Source organism: Myxine glutinosa, chromosome 11 (assembly GCF_964187855.1).
Source record: "Myxine glutinosa chromosome 11, kmMyxGlut1.1, whole genome shotgun sequence".
NCBI classification, from domain to species: Eukaryota; Metazoa; Chordata; class Myxini; order Myxiniformes; family Myxinidae; genus Myxine; species Myxine glutinosa.
Genome location: NC_136271.1, coordinates 121,193,979 through 121,213,413, shown reverse-complemented (window position 1 = coordinate 121,213,413; position 19,435 = coordinate 121,193,979). Strand labels below are relative to the sequence as shown.

The window sequence follows — 19,435 nt, the reverse complement described above, 5'->3', positions numbered from 1 at the left end:
ACGGGGCGACAAGTCCTTCGTCGTCGACGTCGGCGGCCGGTCGGACCGGATCTCTGTGGACCGCCTCAAACCGGCGCACGTGGACGTCGACCGACCACCACGGTTGGCCCTTCCTCCGCGGCGAGGCCGCCCCCCCCGTCTACAGTTCCCCCCGCTCGACCACCCACCACTGGATCTGACCCCCCCCCCCCCCCCCCCCACGACCCTCCAGGGGTCGCTTCGGCCGGGTCATCCGGAACCCCCTTAAATTGACCCTGCCGGTGCAGGTCGATTCTGGAGGGGTGTGTGTAGCGGTCCCCGCTGAATGTACACAATCGCCTTGCACCTGCCAGGACGCGGCCAGGGCGCGATCGCCATGCCGGGCTCGTCCGGACGGGCCCAGACGCGCCTCTCCTGGGCATGCCCGGACTCGCTGTTCCAGGGCACGCCCGAACCTCCCGGGCACGCCCGGTCTCGTCTTTCCCGGGCATGCCCGCTCTCGCCTTTCCAGGGCTCGCCCAGAGCGCTCGGGCACGCCCAGCCTCGACTTGCCAGGCCGCGTCCAGGACGCCCGGGCATGTCCATACTCGCCTTTCCAGCACTCGCCCTTGACACCCGGGCATGCCCGGTCTCGGTTTTCCCGGGCAAACGCCCCGGCATAAATGTGTATATATATTGCTGCCCGATAAACGGGCTTTTCAGAATACCTGAGCTGTTTTGTTTCAATAAAGCAACTCGGACGAATTCCGTCTTTGGTCGCGTCAATTCTTTCGACTCGCGTTGGAGCGCAGCTCCTTCACTGTATTTTCCAGTGTATTAACCACGCTTTTTTTAATCAGAAAAAAGGGTAAAGTTGGGGTTGTGGTTAATACAGATATAGAAAACAATCAGTCTTAAAAACAATCAATGCTGAATTTAAATTATATTCCAATGTCATACAGATACCAGCAGATCTATATTCCACACATCAGGGAACGTTTAGAGCTTTCATAATTATGTAAAACCATGGACGTACAAGCGATCTCGGTTGCACGTTTTTACCCGTTGCTTCAGGGACAGTAACCCCGACATGTCATCGCGTTCCTGTCAATTATGATTGATTCACAAACAGGACTGAGGAATGATTGATGGGAATAACCACCTGGTCTCACATCAAATAAGAATTATTGACAATAGCTAAAGTCTAACTACGGAGCACCCAAGTCAAATAAGCTTGCGCGCAAACTTCCGTGCATCCGACAACAGGCTGGGGGTGGTCACGTGACCTTCATGAAGGGCCGTTTTGTGCTCCGCGAATGCCTCATTTCTCAACCTTACATGGTTGGCTTACTTCACCAGATTATGTCACACAGACCCATCTTGACTTTGAATAGAACGGCTTTTCCCGCTGTTAGAGTATAAAATCCACTCTATTTTAAGCTCACTGGGTTGATTACCAATACGATTGATCGGTAATCATCATTTTTTCTACCCTATTTGAAGCAAGAGCAAGTCCACCGATACCCCTCCTCTCTCTTTAACTTCTTGAAAATGAGAAGAAGACTGTTTGATGAAATTAAGCAGACATGGGAATAAGCATGTCGATACCTCCATCACTTCATCCCATACAAAGTTAATGTACAAACGTATTTAGATCTAGATCAGAATATATAAATATATATATACTGAAACGCAAAAGAAACTTACCACCTTTGAAACCTTTAAATATCAACAATAACACTGCGTGTAGTAAATGTGTGAACTTATTGAACGTAAATGTGTGAACTTGCTTATATATAATAAGTATATATAATAAGTAATAAGTACATTAACTTTGAACATTAACTTACTTATATATAATATTGTTGCGGATATGAGGATTGTGTTTTTTTTTATTGTGTGCTTTATTATTACTAGGGCATGCCCGTACTATATCTATATCTAAAATTATATCCCCCCCCTCTATTTACATGAAATGGTTTGGTCCAAAGCGAACGGCTTGCGAGTGGTGACAATCCCCCCCCTCTATTTACATGCAATGGTTTGGTCCAAAGCGAACGGCTTCCGGAGTTTGGTAAAGAAATCGCCATCGCGTGCACAAACGCGCAGGAAAGCGAATGAATCGCAAATTCGTTTTTATTAGTTGTAAAACATAGTTTAACGCCAACATAGTTTGCAAACGTGAAATAAATGAATACGCTCTCAAATGTGCCATCCGAGGCAGAGTGTGCCCGCCACGTTCGGCACACGCGATCGTTCGCTGCTCTCTGATTGGTTGAATCGTTTTTTGGACATAGCTCGGTAAGTAATTGTCCGATTAATATGAAACCTTGAAAAGGCACATCCTCGGGTCCCCAGCAATATACCTGGCAAGTTAAAAGTATATCGGACCCGTGGTTGTCGAGAAACAGCGGTCACAGACAAACGTACAGACGTACAGACAGACAGACAGAGATTACTGGAATTATAGATAGATTATTGGTTATTCTGCGCCTCCTGCCTCCGGAGCTGTGTAAAGGTCAAAAGGGCGTCCCATAATTAGTCCACAAGCATACACGTCAGCCAATCATAGAATACCCCTGTTCGATAGTTATATCTTATTCTGTGTTTTAGGGTAAGGCTGTGTCTCCCATTAATAGAAGTACTCCATTGCACCAAGTGAAAGAGATAGATTCCCTTCATTCCCATTCCCAAAACCTCCATTCCCCCTTTTCGTCGATTGGAAACTACCTCCGCTCCAATTGCCGCCATTGACCACGAGGCAGGGTTGGGGAAGAAAGGCGGGTCCCCACCTCGTCATAGAGGGGAGGAGTGAACCAGCCCTTGCCGACCAACCCAGAACGAGGGGTTGGCTTTAGAGGGCGGAGAGAGAACGTTTTGGGGAGGTTCGCAAAAGGGTCAAGGGTGGGGCTTATATAACCCGAGGCAGAGGCCCCCAGAGAGAGTCGAGGAGGGAGGAGATCAGAAGACAGAAAGGCCTTGAGTTGGACTAAGCAAGAGAGGAAGTTGTTGGACTGGGTGGGACTAAGAAAGAGAGAGAAAGAGTCCTGAAGCTTGTGAGAGAAAGAGAGAGAACCCGTCACACCAACCCCCCACCAGCCGCGTTGGCTCCACCAAGCGTTCACCTCCACCAAGGCTCCACCAAGCTCCGAGTTGGCTCCACCAAGCGTTCACCTCCACCAAGCTCCACGTTGGCTCCACCAAACGACCCGTTACCCCACGCACACCACAGGATCGGTGGCCGTCGAGGTCCAGCCCGACGTTCCGTGCGGGATCAAGCTCCAGCCAGCTCCGTGCCTTCCTCCCCCTCCAGCCATCCACCTCCTGCCATTCCTGTCATTCCCCGCGTGAGTCTGTCTTTTGTTTGTTCTGTCCTGGGTTAATTAAGACTGTAGGTAAGCTAGTATTTTCACTGTGTCACCTGCGTCTTATGTGCTTGTAAATAAACGTGACTGCTTTCTTTTTGCTTATGTGTGTAAATAGTAAATAAATTTAGTAGTATTTCCAAACCTCTCTTTGCCTTCGTCTTCCTCTTTGCATTCGTCGTTTTAGTCTTTTCCCTCATTGAATAGCGGTGGCGCGATCCGGCCAAAGTTTGGGGCAAATCCGGTATTAGTCGGGGAATAACTGTTCGGTCGCGGTAATATCAACCGCTCGGTAAAATAACATCTTTAACCGCGTCCGTAACAATATATTATAAGAACTTACCCGCTGGGCGTTAAAATTCCCATCCACAACCACCAGTGGCGTCCTGTACCGGCCTGATATGGCAGCCCACACCATCACACTTGGGCCACCCCACCTGTTGGCTTGACGCACGCAACAATCGGCATATCGCTCGCCAGTTCTTCTCCAGACACGCTCACACCCATCAGGACTGTCCACACAGAACCTTGACTCATCGCTGAAAGCGACCTCGTTCCACTGCGCCAAGGTCCACCGCTGATGCTGCTGGCACCATCTCTGTCGGTTGCGGCGATGGGCAGCCGTCATCACGGGGCCTCTGTATGGTCTTCTGGCAGTCAGACCATAGTCATGCAGTCGTCTTCGTGCAGTATCATTGGAGATCTGTGGGTTTGCACGCCCCGGAGTTTCTGCCGCAGTGCGGGATGCTGGACGGAATCGATCCCGCAGGTGACTTCGGACCATCTGCCTGTCCTGCCTTGCAGTGAGTGGTGACTCTTGGCCTCCCTGATCGAGGTCTGTCATCTGCAGAGTTGTGGAGGGTGTCTCTGTCCACCAGGGCCGATATCGTCTGGTGTGAACAGCCAAGGCGACGTGCCACCTCATGGTAGCTCAGTCCGCCTTGCAGCATGCCCAGGGCACGCTGCCGTTGATCCCTTGACAATCGTGGCATGTTGATTGAAATGCCCATTTTGCACTGGCCTTTTTAAAGCCAATATCAAGACATCACGTGCAGCTCATTAAAATCATCCCGTACCCCTTGGCTAATCACTGACAGTCAAAACGGCTGTTCAACAGCTGTGCTATGAAGTGACCATTGAAGGTTCAAGTGACCATCCGTGACCGTTTTTTCTGACAGTGAGGACACTATTGTCCACAAATAAGTTCACACATTTACTACACGCAGTGTTATTGTTGACATTTAAAGGTTTCAAAGGTGGTAAGTTTCTTTTGCGTTTCAGTATATATATTTCAGTATATATATTTCAGTATATATATTTCAGTATATATATTTCAGTATATATATATATATATATATATATATATATATATATATATATATATATATATATATATATATACATATACACACACACTCAACCCTCGGCTATCGCGAACTCAGCTATCGCGTTTCTCTGCTATCACGGCGACCTAAAAAACTGCACAACACACGACTATCGCGCCCCAAATACGCGCTATAGCGCACCGGGTTTTACATCATAACCGAGCGTGGGGAAAGAGAAATCAAGAAGAGGAAGAACTTAACTTACGCTCAGAAATTCGAAATTGTGCACGTGATAGACAATGGTGAAACAAAGCGAAGTGTTGGAAAGAAATTTGGGATAAATGAGTTAACAGTGCGAGGTATTTACCAAAACCGTGATTATCGTAGAAACGTAGATAAGATTTAACATTCAACAGTGAAGCAAGGTGCTCCTTTATTAATACGGCACTGGCAGGTTACGAGCAGTATCATGCCCACGTCAACTCCCTCCGCCAGCGCCACATCACCGAATTCGTACGGCCAGATTCGGCGTCAGAACAAGTCTAATCGGGGGACATTAGGGTAACCGCGGGGGGGGGGGGGGGGGGGGCACAAACTGCCGTTCGAGAACTCAATCTATGATGTAAATGCTTGATAATAAGAGTTTGCCGTCAACAACCAACACACCAACCCGGTTCCAATTTAAAAACATTCTGCAAAGTCTCTCTCTTTTTTTTTTTACACACACGCACACACACACACACACACACACACACACACACACACACACACACACACACACACACACACACACACACACACACACACACACACACACAATAGCCGCCGTGCAAGTTTGGCGCCAAGGGCTTGGCCTGCGGGTGGGTGTGGGGGGCACAATAACTCATTTGGGTGGGCATGTCCCGCGAATGCCCCCCCCCCATGACGCCGACCCTGCTTCCGGCGTCGCAACGAGGCACAGCCCTCTGTCTTTGAAGAGCCCTCTGACGTTGAGCGCTTCTCTGGTGCTGCAGCTGACGCAATGCTGGACGAGTTAGAGGCACGTAGGGGTGGTCAATAAGACTCCACCCAAGCCTCGGAACCTACCCAACCACCTCAGCCCCTCATCGTCCCCAAAAAGGTAAATAAAACGGTAAAAAAGTACTTTTTTTTACCATTTTATTTTTAGTTACATATTGTGATTCTTGTTTTAATGTTTCTTTATATGGTAGAAACACTTGGTAAAAAAGTGGCAAAAATAGGTTAAATATGTGGTAAACTTGGGGGTCCTGGCACCAATTAGAATTATTACCATACGTTCCTCAGTTCGGCTATCGCGATTTCGGCTGACGCGCACCGATAGCGGCACCGATTAGGCGCGATAGCCGAGGGTTGAGTGTTTGTGTGTGTGTATGTGTGTGTATGTATATATATATCAGGGTGAAAAACAGGGGTGAGGTTAAAATACACAGTCATCATAAATGCACCGGAAAATACGGAACTCGGTTTTCACACCATTTGTTTTCTTTCTTGCTTTCTTGTTTGTTTGTTTGTTTGTCTGGACAATATCTCAGCCATCCTTTGTGTTGGGCAGCTGAAATTTGGGCACAATTGTGAGCAAGTGCTTTGGCAAAAACGGTATTTTTTATTTTTTCAATTAATTGATTAATTACCTAATTATTACCGATTTGTTGAGTACTTATTTATTTTCTTTCTCATCTGGGCAATATTTCAGGAACCTTTTGAGCGAGGAAGCTGATATTTGGATACAACAGTGACCACGTGATTTGGCCATAAAAGGTATTTTTGATTTATTGATTAATCAATTAATACATTAATAATTTATATTTCAATTAATCAATTAATTAATTTTCAAAAAGTTACAGATTCTGATGAAACAGTGGTGGTTCAGGTATGCTATGAGCCAATTGATTAATAAATTAATTATTTTAGGATTATTATTTATTAATTTCAATTATGCAAATTAATCAATCAATTATTGTACACTGCTCACCTCCCAATTCTGTCCCCATGACCGCACGGTGGCATTGCCGGGCACCCCGGCAATGTCGAGTGCTGGAGGATATGTTATTTATTTATTTGGCATGGGAGCGATGCACTTTGTAGCTCTACTTGTTTTCTTTCTTGTTTGCCCAGGTGATATCTCAGCCATTGTTTGAGCGCAGAAACTGAAATTAGGCCACAATAGGGAACAAGCGCTTTGGCAAAAACTGTATTTTCTATTTTTTATTAATCAATTAATTAATTAATTATTATCGATTAATTAATGATTGTCTTTCTCATCTGGGCAATATCCCAGGCACCTTTTGAGCTAGGACGCCAATATTTGGACATGGCAGTGACCAAGTAATTTTGCTATAAAAGGTATTTCCAATTTATTGATTAATCATTAAATTTTTCAAATAATTAATTATTTTTCAAAAAGTTACAGATTCGGATGAAACAGTTGTGGTGTCGGTATGCTATTAGCCAATTGATTAAGAAATAAATTATTTTACGATTTTTATTTATTTATTTTAATTAATCAATTAAATAATCAGTTACACCACCTTTTTAATCAATCAATTTATCTTTTCTACTTCTATTAATCCACCACAAACCCACCTCCTTCAAATTCCCTGTTTTCTTTCCTGAGAGCCCCTGTAGCGTCCAGCTTGTTTATCCCATGTATCCCACCCCAGCCCTCTCTCTTCCACAAATCTCCTGATGTCCCTAATCCCTAATGTTGTTGCACTTCCCTCTCTCCCCCTCTTGCCTCCCGCTCCCTTTATTATATGTTCTATGTGTTAGCTCTCATACGAGACTAGACTAAGTCTACAAATTTTTTTTAAAAATACTCCCTCCCAATTCCGTCTCCATGTGCTGCAGGCGCCCCGGCAATGTTGTGTGCTGGAGGATATGTTATTTATTTATTGGGGATAGGAGCGGTGTACTTTGAATTCCGATTTCACTTGTCAATCAAGACAGTTCTTTGCTTCAAAAAACAAAAAAGCTTCAAACATTGCTTCAAAAAAAGGGGACCAAAAAAACAACAACAACCACGGTCCCCGAAAAGGCCAACCCCCGCTTTGCGGGGAAAAATGGCCTCTAAACGGTGGTTAATCAAGACAGTTCACCAATTGCTCCAATCGTTCTCCTTGATCATCTCGTATGTCCCCGTATTTCTTTATATCTCTTCATATCTCCTCGTATCTCTTTGTATCCCTTTTCGGATCTCTCTGTCTCTCTCTCGATCCAGACAGACACGCCTTATATGTGTCTAGGGAGTGGCGTAGTCTGGCGGGGGTCAAAGGTGACGCCCCGCCTTTTCCAGGTATGGTCGCTGGGAGCAAAGGTCATGCAACGCCCCCTTTGGTGCTTGTGTGGCATGCTCATTGGCCCAAATGACCCTCATTTTTAAAGTTTCATCAATAAATCTTGTTTCAATCAATATATCAATAAATAAGTTTAATAAATCTTGTGACGTCAACCTCTCAGTGAGCTTGTTGGTCAGAAAAGATACTCATTCACTCATGGGACAGGCCATGGGTCTCAGCTCCCGACTTAACTAACCCGAACAATTCATAAAGTTTATTGTGGTCTTCAGTTATACTAAAGAAATAACTATAGTTATACTAAAGATGTATTATTTAACTCATAGGATCCAGAACCACAACAATATACAAGGTAAGATAAGATAATTAGAGAGTTCCTCACCTGTGTTCCAACACGCTCATATGACTTGTAACGTACACGAGCACATGCATCAGGAGGCAGCATGCTGGGAACCTGCCCGGAGGTGCTCCCAGCTTCGCCAGAGTCAAATGTCAGGAGCTAGAAGCATGAGAGGGTGGGTGGGGGGCAGATTGCTTTCCTCAACAAGGAAAGAGATGTGTAAGAACATTGAATTAAATTGCTTACAGTAAAAAAACAACCAGCGATTTGATTTATAATAGGGCGGTCATCTCTCTTTAGAAACAAGCACACGTTGGACCGAAACACCACCAATTTGTACCAAATAGCAAAGGTGGGCGGTCCGCTTCGAAAGTCCGCTTATCCGCTGCAGCGGACTAACGTTTCCGAAGCGGATAAGCGAATCGGAACAACCCCCGGAAACCGAAGCGGATAAGCGTAAGCGGACGACCGAAAAATTAAAGCGCATCGCGATTCGCCAAATCAGCTGTTAGCCTGAGCCGTTACTCTAGAATTGTGAATATTTATTTAAGTGAATAATAAGCGAAAACTGAATATTTTATTGGACGCTAGAGCGGCAATAACGTCAAGATGGAGAGATTTCTGACTCTCCAGCCCAGCGGCAATGCCAGGGACAGGCACACGAGCGACGCAAACCAGCAGTCCAGCCCAGCTCGAGCAGTACGGACTACCTGTTCGCCATGGAGGAGGGGCAGCAGGAGGAGAACCTCGAGGAGAAGATCAGGGAAGAGGTCAACAACTGGTCGAGGAAGCCGCTGAGGGGGAACCCGGGGCTCTCGCCCAATCTCTTCCCGCTCGAGTTCCGTGATGCTTGGGTAACTCTATTTCTCAGGCATAACACGCCGCTCCCGAGCTCTGCCTCGGTCGAGCGCGTGTTCAGCTACGGGTCGGACATCCTCAGGCCTAAGAGGTCGGCCCTGGCTGCACCGAACTTCGAGGCCCTCGTCTTCATGAAGGGCAACCTCCAAATCCTCAAGAAGGCCCACGAGGTGGAGGAGGAAGACGAGGACTAGTCAACAGACTGCTAGTCTGTTGACTAGTAGACTCTCTTGTCAAAGAAAGGACGGGCAAATTGATTTTTCTTTAATGTAACTTGCATATATTAAAATTATATTTAAATTAACTGTAGAGTAGAGTAGAGTCGAGTGGAAAACTTTATTTCAATAAATTTTGAATAAATTTTATTTAAATAAAAATGTATATTTTTGATCTTAAAAGCTTTGTTTGTCTTTGTAGTAGTTAGAAATGGCTATTTAGGCTTAAAAAGCATTAAATTCCCTTTAGAAACGTCAAAAATCGCTTTAAAAACGTCGAAGCGCTTTTAAAAAATCGAATCGAAGCGGATAAGCGGATAAGCGGTAAGCGGACTAAGATTTTCGGCCGCTGAAGCGTATAAGCGAATCGGACTACACGGGCTGGCGGAGCAGATAAGCGGTAAGCGGACTTAAAATTTTCCGAATCGCGCCCACCTTTACCAAATAGTTTTAGGCTTACGAGAAAAGTACAGGCTGTCAACAAAGCCTTATTCCGGTTTAAAAATAATGTTACAACCAAACCAAAAAAGACACAATGATGTTTTTTTGCATTTCCTCACAATTCATAAAGTTTATTGTGGTCTTCAGTACACCTAAGCATGCACTCCTTTAGTGGCACCTAACACGTTTTAATTTCAATAATACAAAACAAATTGAGAGGATCAAGGCAGACCAGCCTTGCTGCCTTTGCGGTGCCCAGGTTCAATTTTTTGTTTGATCAAAAAAATATATAATTTTCTTGTAGGTTTGCATTAATTTGAAGCAACTTTTACTAAATATATTTTCTCTCTGAGGAGCATTTCAATGTTTCAGGGTGGGGCAGACAGACAGAGGGAATTAGCCAATTATATAATGAATATAGATATAGATAGATAGCCTCTACAATAAATTTTATGACCCTTTTTGAACACCCACATTTAATGGAAGTTTGATTTCATATAGGCATTATGGCACAGCAGTCTCTACTTTTGTTATAGTGATTATATTTCCTTTGCATTGCCTTGTATTCTATATGTCTATGCATGTCAGAGGCAAGACAAAGATCAAAATAGGTTTTATTTGCTGCCCAAACTGCTCAGTTTGCCAATTATCTTCCTTCTGCCATAGTTTGCCCACCTCGGTGTATTGTGGCTCCTGTAGATCAACCAGCAAGCTCATGGGTTCGTGAGCTTGTCTGAGGCTCTCCAACACCTCCAGCTGCCCAAACGTCACATCCATTGACACACTTTGTGTCACATTGCCCGTCCGCCGCTCGAGGCTCAGCCGCACGGAGGTGCCTAAGAGACTGTAATCACAGTCAGAACGGCATTTTTTCTTTTCTCATCAGTGACTTATCACTTCTCATCAACCTTACGACAAGAGAAAATATCACCAAACAATAAAAAACGATGAAACAAAATGTTGCACAGCAGAGTCTCGTTATAATGAACATATCATTTCTGCGGAGATTGTCAAATCAAAAATAATTCGACAGGGCTTCTGCTCCACTACACGCTCAATTAACGGAATGGATAAATAAATGCATGCATCCTTGGGATCTCTTTTCCAAAATGGTGCAATCCAAAAAAATTGGAATGGTACTTTGGTAGAGTGCATACCTGTGCCAGGCTGAAAAGTTTATGTTTTGTATCCCACTGATAGGCCTGATCTGCATCCGGACCTTACCCGGGATTTTTTTTTGTATACAAGATCGAGGCTCGTGTAAGAGCTAACATTAATCACAAAAAAAACCAAACGGACACATAAAAAAACATATATTAAAGGGAGCGGGAGACAAGATGGGCAGAGAGAGGGGAGCACACAAGTACAACAGTCGAGAACAGGGACACGGGAGATCTGTGGGAGAGATAGGGCTTGGCGGGAGGAGGCATGGGAAGGGGGAGAGGGGGTGGGAGCGGTATAAAACACATGGACACTGCCAGGACTTCAAGGTAAGATGTCGGAATTACAAAAAAGTGGATCTGGGGTGAAATTAACAGGGGGGTTGAAAAGATCAAGGTTTTGGATGGGGGAAGATAAGAGATGGTGCTGAACAGCTGTTTTAAAGACCTGGAGGGAGGAGTGGGATTGAAGAGAGTGAGGGAGTTTGTTCCAGAGGTGGGAGAAAAGAGGAATGAAAGAGTGAAGGTGAGCAGAGAGTTTTGATTTGGCAGTTTCACCGGAAGAGCAAATCTTGTGTGACCTGTAGGAATATTTGGGGGACAAAGCAGACAGAGCTGGGGGAGCTAGGCCAGAGAGGAGTCGGTACAAGACAGAAAGTCCACCAACCTGCCTGCAGTGAGTGAGTGAAAGGCCCTCAGAATCAGCTTCATCGTGGGAGATTCCAATGATTCTGAAAGATTTGGTTTCAACAGCGTGAAGCCGAGCTAGGTGTGAGGCAGGAGAACCAGTCCAGAGGGGAGAACAGTATTCCATTGAGCCGTGGATGAAAGCCTTGTATGTGGTGAGAAGTTCAGGTGTGCCAAGGAAGGACTTCGCACAACGGAGAATGCCCAGTCAGCGACTGGTTTTAGAGGCCAGCTTGGAAATGCGGTTTTCCCAGGAAAGATCATGGCAGATAGTGAGACCCAAACGCTTGAGTGACAGAACTTCTTGGAGAGGATTGTTGAGAAAGTAGATGGGAGGGTTGCCTAGACGGTCTTTTCGGAGAGACATAGTAAGCGTGTGAGATTTGTCAGGATTGAAAGACATGTTCCACTTGTTTGACCAGTCTGTGATTTTGTCCAGATCTGCAGAGAGTGAGGAGGCTGCAGACTGCCGATCTGAGGGAAGAGGAATGGAGCGGCAGAGAATGGAGTCATCAGCAAAGAGATAGAGAGGATTTTCCAGAGAGTCGGAGAGATCATTGATGAAGACCAGAAAAAGCACAGGGCCCAGAACACTGCCTTGGGGAACTCCAGCCTGAACAGGAAGGGGAGATGAGAGAAATCCATTCAGGGCCACACGTTGACTATGACCAGAGAGGAAGTCTGCAAGCCATGTGTGGAGATTGCTATGAATACCATAGGAGGAGAGTTTGGTGAGCAGAGCGGGGTGGCAGACCGTATTGAAGGCACGTGATATGTCAAGGGAGACGGCTCTGATTTCCTGTTTGGCATTGAGGACCTCCATCCATTGTTGAGACAGCAGGATCTAATCGGCTTGTTCTTGTTGCCTACCCAACTCATCCACCAAGTTTTTTTCATAACCCGTGCACATTGTGCTATATATCGTTTTTGGCTTTATAGTTCAATGGTGAAGAATCACTTAAAATTCTAGTACAGTATCCGGATCTTAACCAAAATCAAATCAATCCGTCCTTACCACACACCCAACCGGTCTATCAAGTTTCGTCTGAATCCGTCCACAATTCTTTGAAATATTGTGCTCACAGACGAACAAACAAGCAGGGGCGAAAATACATAACCGATGTCAACCTTCGGTGGCAGAGGTAATAAAAGAAAACAAATTCTACATTTTGCCTTGTGTGACTCCACCCATAGTTTACAGTTGGCAACAGAAATTTTGTGAATGGGCCTTAACTCAACATTTTGCTAAACGGATTTAAGTAATTAAAAAACAAAAACATTCTATCTTTCATTATTCATCATATCCAGCTGAAATTCATTTGTAAACATGACCGATAGTCCAATAACGGAGTAGCCGGGCTTGTTTGATACTTTATTTGAAGAGGCTCGTATGACCTGGGTGGAGATAATGTACCAGTTATCAAATAATGTAAGTATTCAACTTTTTGACTTCAGGCATGGACAGCCGGCTCGTGAATGACTTGGATAAAAAAAATGGCGAATGGCAAACGATGAACCAATAAATTCCACATTCCTGTGTCACCTTCAGTCGAACGTCATGCATTCACAGTACATTCTCTGTATTTTCATTCTAAACAGCATCATTAATCATTCAAATTACAAATTAATACTACAATATTAATATATCAAAATATAATGTTGAATCCATGAATGTCATGGTTAGAAAGTAGAAACCCTCATGTCATTTCCTCATTAGTTTAAACTCAATCTGTCTAAAACTCAATCTGTCTATTTTCATTCCAAACAACATCATTCCAATCATACATTAACACTATCACAAAATACAGTGAAACCTTGACTTACGAGTGCACCAACTTACGAGTTTTCCGAGATACGAGCCGTCGCTCGGTCGATTTTTTGCTTTGTGATGCGAGCCGAGATCTGAGTTACGAGCGAGCGAGCTTACGCCACCCGCCACTAGGTGGCCCAGCGAGCGTTCAGTTCACGTGGTTATCTTGCCGTGCAAGCATCTCTGCCGTATCGCTGTTGCTTTGTTTTCGCATTTTGTTTATTTTGGAAAATTTCTTAGTTTTAACCATGGGTCCTAAGAAATTGAGTGCCAAGGGCAGTGCTGAGAAGAAGAAAAGGATGATGTGCTTGGATATAAAACACGTAATCATCGAAAAACATGAGCGAGGTGTGCGTGTTGTCGACTTGGCGAGGCAGTACGATCGTAGTACTTCTACGATATGTACGATTTTGAAGCAGAAGGAGTCGATAAAGGCTATAATGCCAGCCAAGAGCGTTAAGATTATTTCAAAGCTCCGGACCTCTGTCCATGAAGAGATGGAGAAGTTGTTGTTTGTGTGGTTGACAGTATGAGTAAATACAGTGAGGAGTGTGAGTAAATACACTTAATAAAACCAGTTTATTTCTTTACATTCTCTTTTATTATGTACAGTATATACGAGGTCGTGCTTGTTTATACATTATTTGTTATTTATAAAGTACATTTTTCTTATTTAAAAACACGTAACAAAAAAAATTGGTGTGGTTTTTGGGGGGCTGGAACGGATTAATAGCATTTCAATTCATTTTAATGGGGAAATTTAATTTGAGAAACGAGCAAATTGAGTTACGAGCTCGGTCACAGAACGAATTAAACTCGTAAGTCAAGGTTTCACTGTACTGTGTTAAATCACGAATGTAATCGAGATATTATCAAACCAGTGAACCATCATCTGTTCACTTCCAGATTCGGGAGCAAGTTCCGTGTCGATCGCATTTCAAAATCATAATTGTTTTGAGGAATTTCTGACACCTCCAACCTACCTTAAGACCCTAAAACCTAAATCATCTGATATGGAAGTGCCAGGAAGATGATATGGAAATCCCAGCTTTTAGGGCTGGGACCCTAAAACATTCCACGGAAAGTTCTTAGATTTCCTTTTAGTAAAATATGCAAGTGCAATGGTTACTAAACGCATCCCCGTCATATTGCCAGATCCTCAGCTCTGATTGGTGGACGTTTGTGGGGACATACGAAAAAACTCTGTTCTCGGCGGCATTGCCCTACGAGCTACGCTATAAAAACCGAATGTCTACCAAAATTTTCATTCCTCATAAGGGATTCATCATGATGTTCCATAAAAAAAGAACTACTGTATTCCCATTTTTTTGTTTCGAATAATTATCAAACTGCGTCAGAGTGGCATCCAGTTTCATCCAACTTCTGCCAAAAAGATTGCTTCGGCAGAACCAACGTTCTGTACAGACCATAGTACAGCAAGTTTTCTAACAACATCGTTAATGTGTTCCTAAAAATTGCGACGTTGTCGACGTTAATTTTACATTAATGCAACGTTAATGTAAATAACATTTAATGTGTCCCAAGTCGATAGTTGTTTGCAATAAAACCACCTTTGATAAATCTAGAAAAGCATATTTTTGTAAATTTACATTCATAACATCCTAATCATAAAAGAAAATACCAAATAAAGAAAAAAAAAAAGTAAAGGTGGTGGGAGGAAAGCAGCAGGGCATCCTGTGTGCGAAAGTGTTGTGAGAACCGCAGAACATCCTGCGACCAGAGATGGTTGAAAGAAGTCCCACGTAGCGGAAGTGGGTGTGACCAAAGTCACAGGGCGAACCGTAGGCGAGTGACGTCTGCGGATTGCCGCAGCACGAGCAATTGGCGTGGCAAACACAGAGGGATTTCCCGTGGGGAATTCCCAGAATGCCAGTGCAAATTTGTCCATATTAAAAGAAGATGTGATGAAGATTTGCTTCGCTGCCTTTTTCTTTTCATGAAAAATTTCCATATCACTTGTGGCATGTATTTTATGCGTCTCCAACGACGGAGCTATCAAAGGTGGGAACATGAAATCGAAGGTGTGCAAGGACGAAAGGCAATTAAATAAGGAAGACAGCAAAAGGACGGAGACGCAAGTTGCATGAAATAATTAGAAGGCACTCGGTAGAGAGAATACCTCTGCCAAGCTGAACAGTTTACATTTTGTATCCCACCGATAGGTCGAATCTGGATCCGACATGAAACAAAATCGAATCGGCTTATTCTTAACACTTGCACAACTCACCCACCAAGTTTTGTCACAAGTCGTCCACAACTTTTTGAAAAATCATGCTACATATCATTTTTGGCAGTATCTCTCAATGGTGAAGAATCACTTTAAAAATAATAGTATGTGGATCCGGATGCAGATCTTTATCAAAATTTAATCAATTAGTCATTATCACACACCCAACCTGTCTACCAAGATTCTTTTCTTGAGATACTCTGCTCATAGACCAACAAACAGACAGACAGACAAACAGGGATGAAAACATAACCTCCATCCACCTTATGTGGTGGAACTAATTATTAAAGTCACTTGAGGTAACCTCACAATTCATACCGAAAATGATCATGAGGACAGGCACAAGCAAACTTGTCCCGAAGCTGCGGAAAATCTTTGCCCCCAAAGCCAACAGCACTAAAGCAGGCCAAGTTGGAGAAGAAATGTTGCGCCATCTCTCCAAGAGGATTTACAGGGTTGAGCGCTTCAGACGGATCAGCTGGTGGGGTGGGGCGTACGGTAGTAGTCGTGGGATCTGGCAAGGGGTCGATGTGTAAAATAGTGATCGCAACACTGCTCATTCGCAAACGGATGCCGATCTCTGGGCGACTCTGATCATCACGTGCAGATTGTCCTTGAGAAAAGGGTAGGATGGATCAGTGAAGAAAAAGGAATATTGTTTGTTCAGCATTATGAGGTGCATGCCTGACATCCATATTTTATCATGCCATCTTATCTGAACTCGAGAACAAGCAAATACATTTCACTATTTCACTCCCGCCATAACATGATTCAATAGAGAGCCTCGAGAAAAGCATATTATCTCAAACGTGAAAATATTTTCCGAAGGTTTACATTAAAAATGTTATTAAAAGGCTCTTAAGAGGTACTCACATGTCTAACAAGTTGCACGCAAAATTAACTTACTGTTCATCAGCCTCAACCCCTCACAGACCTGCTCCTCACCCTAACCATTTTAAAATGTATAGCAAGTAGTAACGTCACTGGTGCCACCGCATCAAAAAATGGGAATAAATAATATTTGCAAGGTTATCCAAACCTTTATTCGCAAGAACATTTAAATATTAGTGGATATACACATCAAGGAATGGTGATGGGATTTGATTGATTGGATGGGAGGGCAAACCCTGTCATTATTTATATACATTTTCGAATATCCACTATCTGCATAACCACCTTGAAATATTTATATACACTCTACCATCACCGCTACAAATGTACCACCTTGAATTATCTATACTAGCTGAAGGGCCTGCCTACAACGGGCACTTAAGTACTGTTCTTCTCAAACATCTCAGACAACCATGTTCTGTGATAGATGCATTATTTAATTAGCTTCAAATTAAATTATTGTGTGCACATACAGTGGGTTGGTAACAAAGGTTCGAGTCCAGTCGGAAATTGTACCATAAGAAATTAAAGAATATGGATACATATCTTCAATATTATGACAAATTAGAGTTTGAAATTGTGATTTGAGAAAGCTTGGCATTGATCAACGTTGACTTAAATTTTAAGTGGACTCGTACTTTTGTAACCCACTGTAAATCTTTACAATTGAATTCTAGCTTCAGTTTCCCATCCACTTGTGGGTTAGTCCACTTCTGTTTAACTTAAATTGTTGACATCATCTCTCACAAATGCAATTTTTATTGGCATGTTTCTCATGAGTAAGGGCAGAGATTAACTTTGCAATATTTGACTTTGCAATATCCATTTCATTCATACGGCAGCGCTACATTAAGTACTTCATTTATTAGTGCCCTTTCAATTAATACTTTCACAAATAGATACAGTGAAAACACTCAAATCCGAATTCCTTGGGATCGAACAGTATTCAGATTTTAGAATATGAATATTTTTTTTGGTTTTTTTGTATACGACGTCAAGGCTCATGGAAGAGTGATAACACTGTAAATGGAAAAGGATGCAACACACCAAAAGGAACAGTAGAGAGAGAGAGAGGGGCAGACACCAACAGCAGGATTGAAGGACAAAATATAGAGAGAGAGAGTTGGACAAATAAGGGACATGGGGAGGAATGAGGTGTAGGGGATGACGCTGAGGCTTTGTGAAGCTGTTGAACTACCACTTAGAGTTTGTTTACAATGCATTGTTGCCCTCAAACATTTCCTAAAGTCATTTGTTTGATGAAGTTCAGTTTCTCCTTCAGTTCGGTTTTATTCCTTGATCAAGTAATCTTCTGCTTTTTATTCTTCACTTCACTGTCTCTTTCACTGTCATCATTATTTTATTCATTGGTATGAATAACTATGTCAACAATCTCTTCATCGGTCATCTGGCAGACCACAGGTGCTTCATTGTCGCAATTCATCCTCTCCATGTCATGTCATCTTCATGCAAGTCTGAGACCACTTCAGTGTTCATACCCTTTGCATAACGTATCAATTTGACTGTCAACCTTCCCACTTGAAAGATTAAAACCTTCAACTTTTTGGTTCGGCAAGTTTTTCATTTTATCTGTTGCAAGGTATCGATTCAAAATAAATGCTTATCAGACAACCATCTTTGGTGGAGCTCACACATTAGCATAAGTGTTAACATAAAGGGCCATATTTTTAAGACATACAGCTTGCATCACCCCTTCAAAATCAGGTCATTTAGACTTTAGTAAACCATCAAGAACATTGAAGTTTCAATCTACAGCAAAAAATAACCTGGGACTTACAGCAATAAATGGGGGAAATAACCTACAGCAATGTTGGGCCAAATGGCTTCATTTCCTCACAATGTTGATGAAGAATTAAGGGGCCTTTGTACAGTCGTGGACAAAATATTGGCACCCCTGCACTATTTTCAAATAACTCACAATTTTCTCTCAAAATAAGTTGAAATTGACAAAAGTATTTGGTCTACACAATTCTTTATTTCACTGTTAATATTACAGAATCTTTGTTTTTGATTCAGAACTTAACATATCCTTTTAAATCAGAAAATAAAAAGAAATGGCATTGACAAAATTATTGACACCCTCGACTTACTATTTGGTAGCACAGCCTTTGGACAAAATAACTGAGGTCAAGCGCTTCCTATAGCCATGGATGAGCTTCCTCCACCTCTCTACTGGCAGTTTCGCCCACTATTCTTGTGCAAACTGCTCCAATTCTCCCAGATTTGAAGGGTGCCTTCTCCCAACTGTTGTTTTCAGATCTCCCCACAGGTGTTCAATGGGATTTAGATCTGGACTCATTGTTGGCAACTTCAGAACAGTCTAGCATTTTGTCTTGAACCATTCCTGGGTGATTTTTGAAGTGTGTTTTCAGGTCATTGTCCTGCTGCAAGACCCATGACCTTCGACGGAGACCCAGCTTTCTGACACTGGGTTGAACATTGCGCTCCAAAATGCCTTGGTAAACTCCTGATTTCATGATGCCATGCACGCATTCAAGGCACCCAGTGCCAGAGGCAGCACAGCAACCCCAAAACAGCAGTGAACCTCCTCCATGTTTGACTGTAGGGAAAGTGTTCTTTCTTTTGAAGGCTTCATTTTGTTTTCTGTAAACATAAAGCTGATGTGCTTTACCAAAAATCTCTAATTTGGTCTCAGCTGTCCACAGGACATTCTCCCAGAAGGATTTTGGCTTGTGCACGTGTGTTTTGGCAAACTCCAGTTGGGCTTTCTCGCAGTGGGGTCCTTCTTGGTCACCTACCATAGAACCCCCTTTCATTGAGTTGGTGACGGATGGTGCGAGT

At 43.3% G+C, this 19,435-nt stretch overlaps 1 protein-coding gene across 3 annotated transcripts in view; it reads right to left on the bottom strand.

The window, feature by feature from the left end:
- The window catches only part of LOC137436924 (autophagy-related protein 2 homolog B), a 174,123-nt gene that overhangs the window by 113,650 nt on the left and 41,038 nt on the right, over positions 1–19,435 (bottom strand). For all 3 annotated transcript variants that reach the window (XM_068131157.2, XM_078787075.1, XM_078787074.1), the window contains 3 exons: positions 16,040–16,334; positions 10,492–10,660; positions 8,345–8,461 (listed from right to left, as the gene is read on the bottom strand). In XM_068131157.2, the coding sequence (XP_067987258.2) occupies positions 8,345–8,461; positions 10,492–10,660; positions 16,040–16,334 (581 nt within the window). The remainder of the gene's footprint in view (positions 1–8,344; positions 8,462–10,491; positions 10,661–16,039; positions 16,335–19,435) is intronic.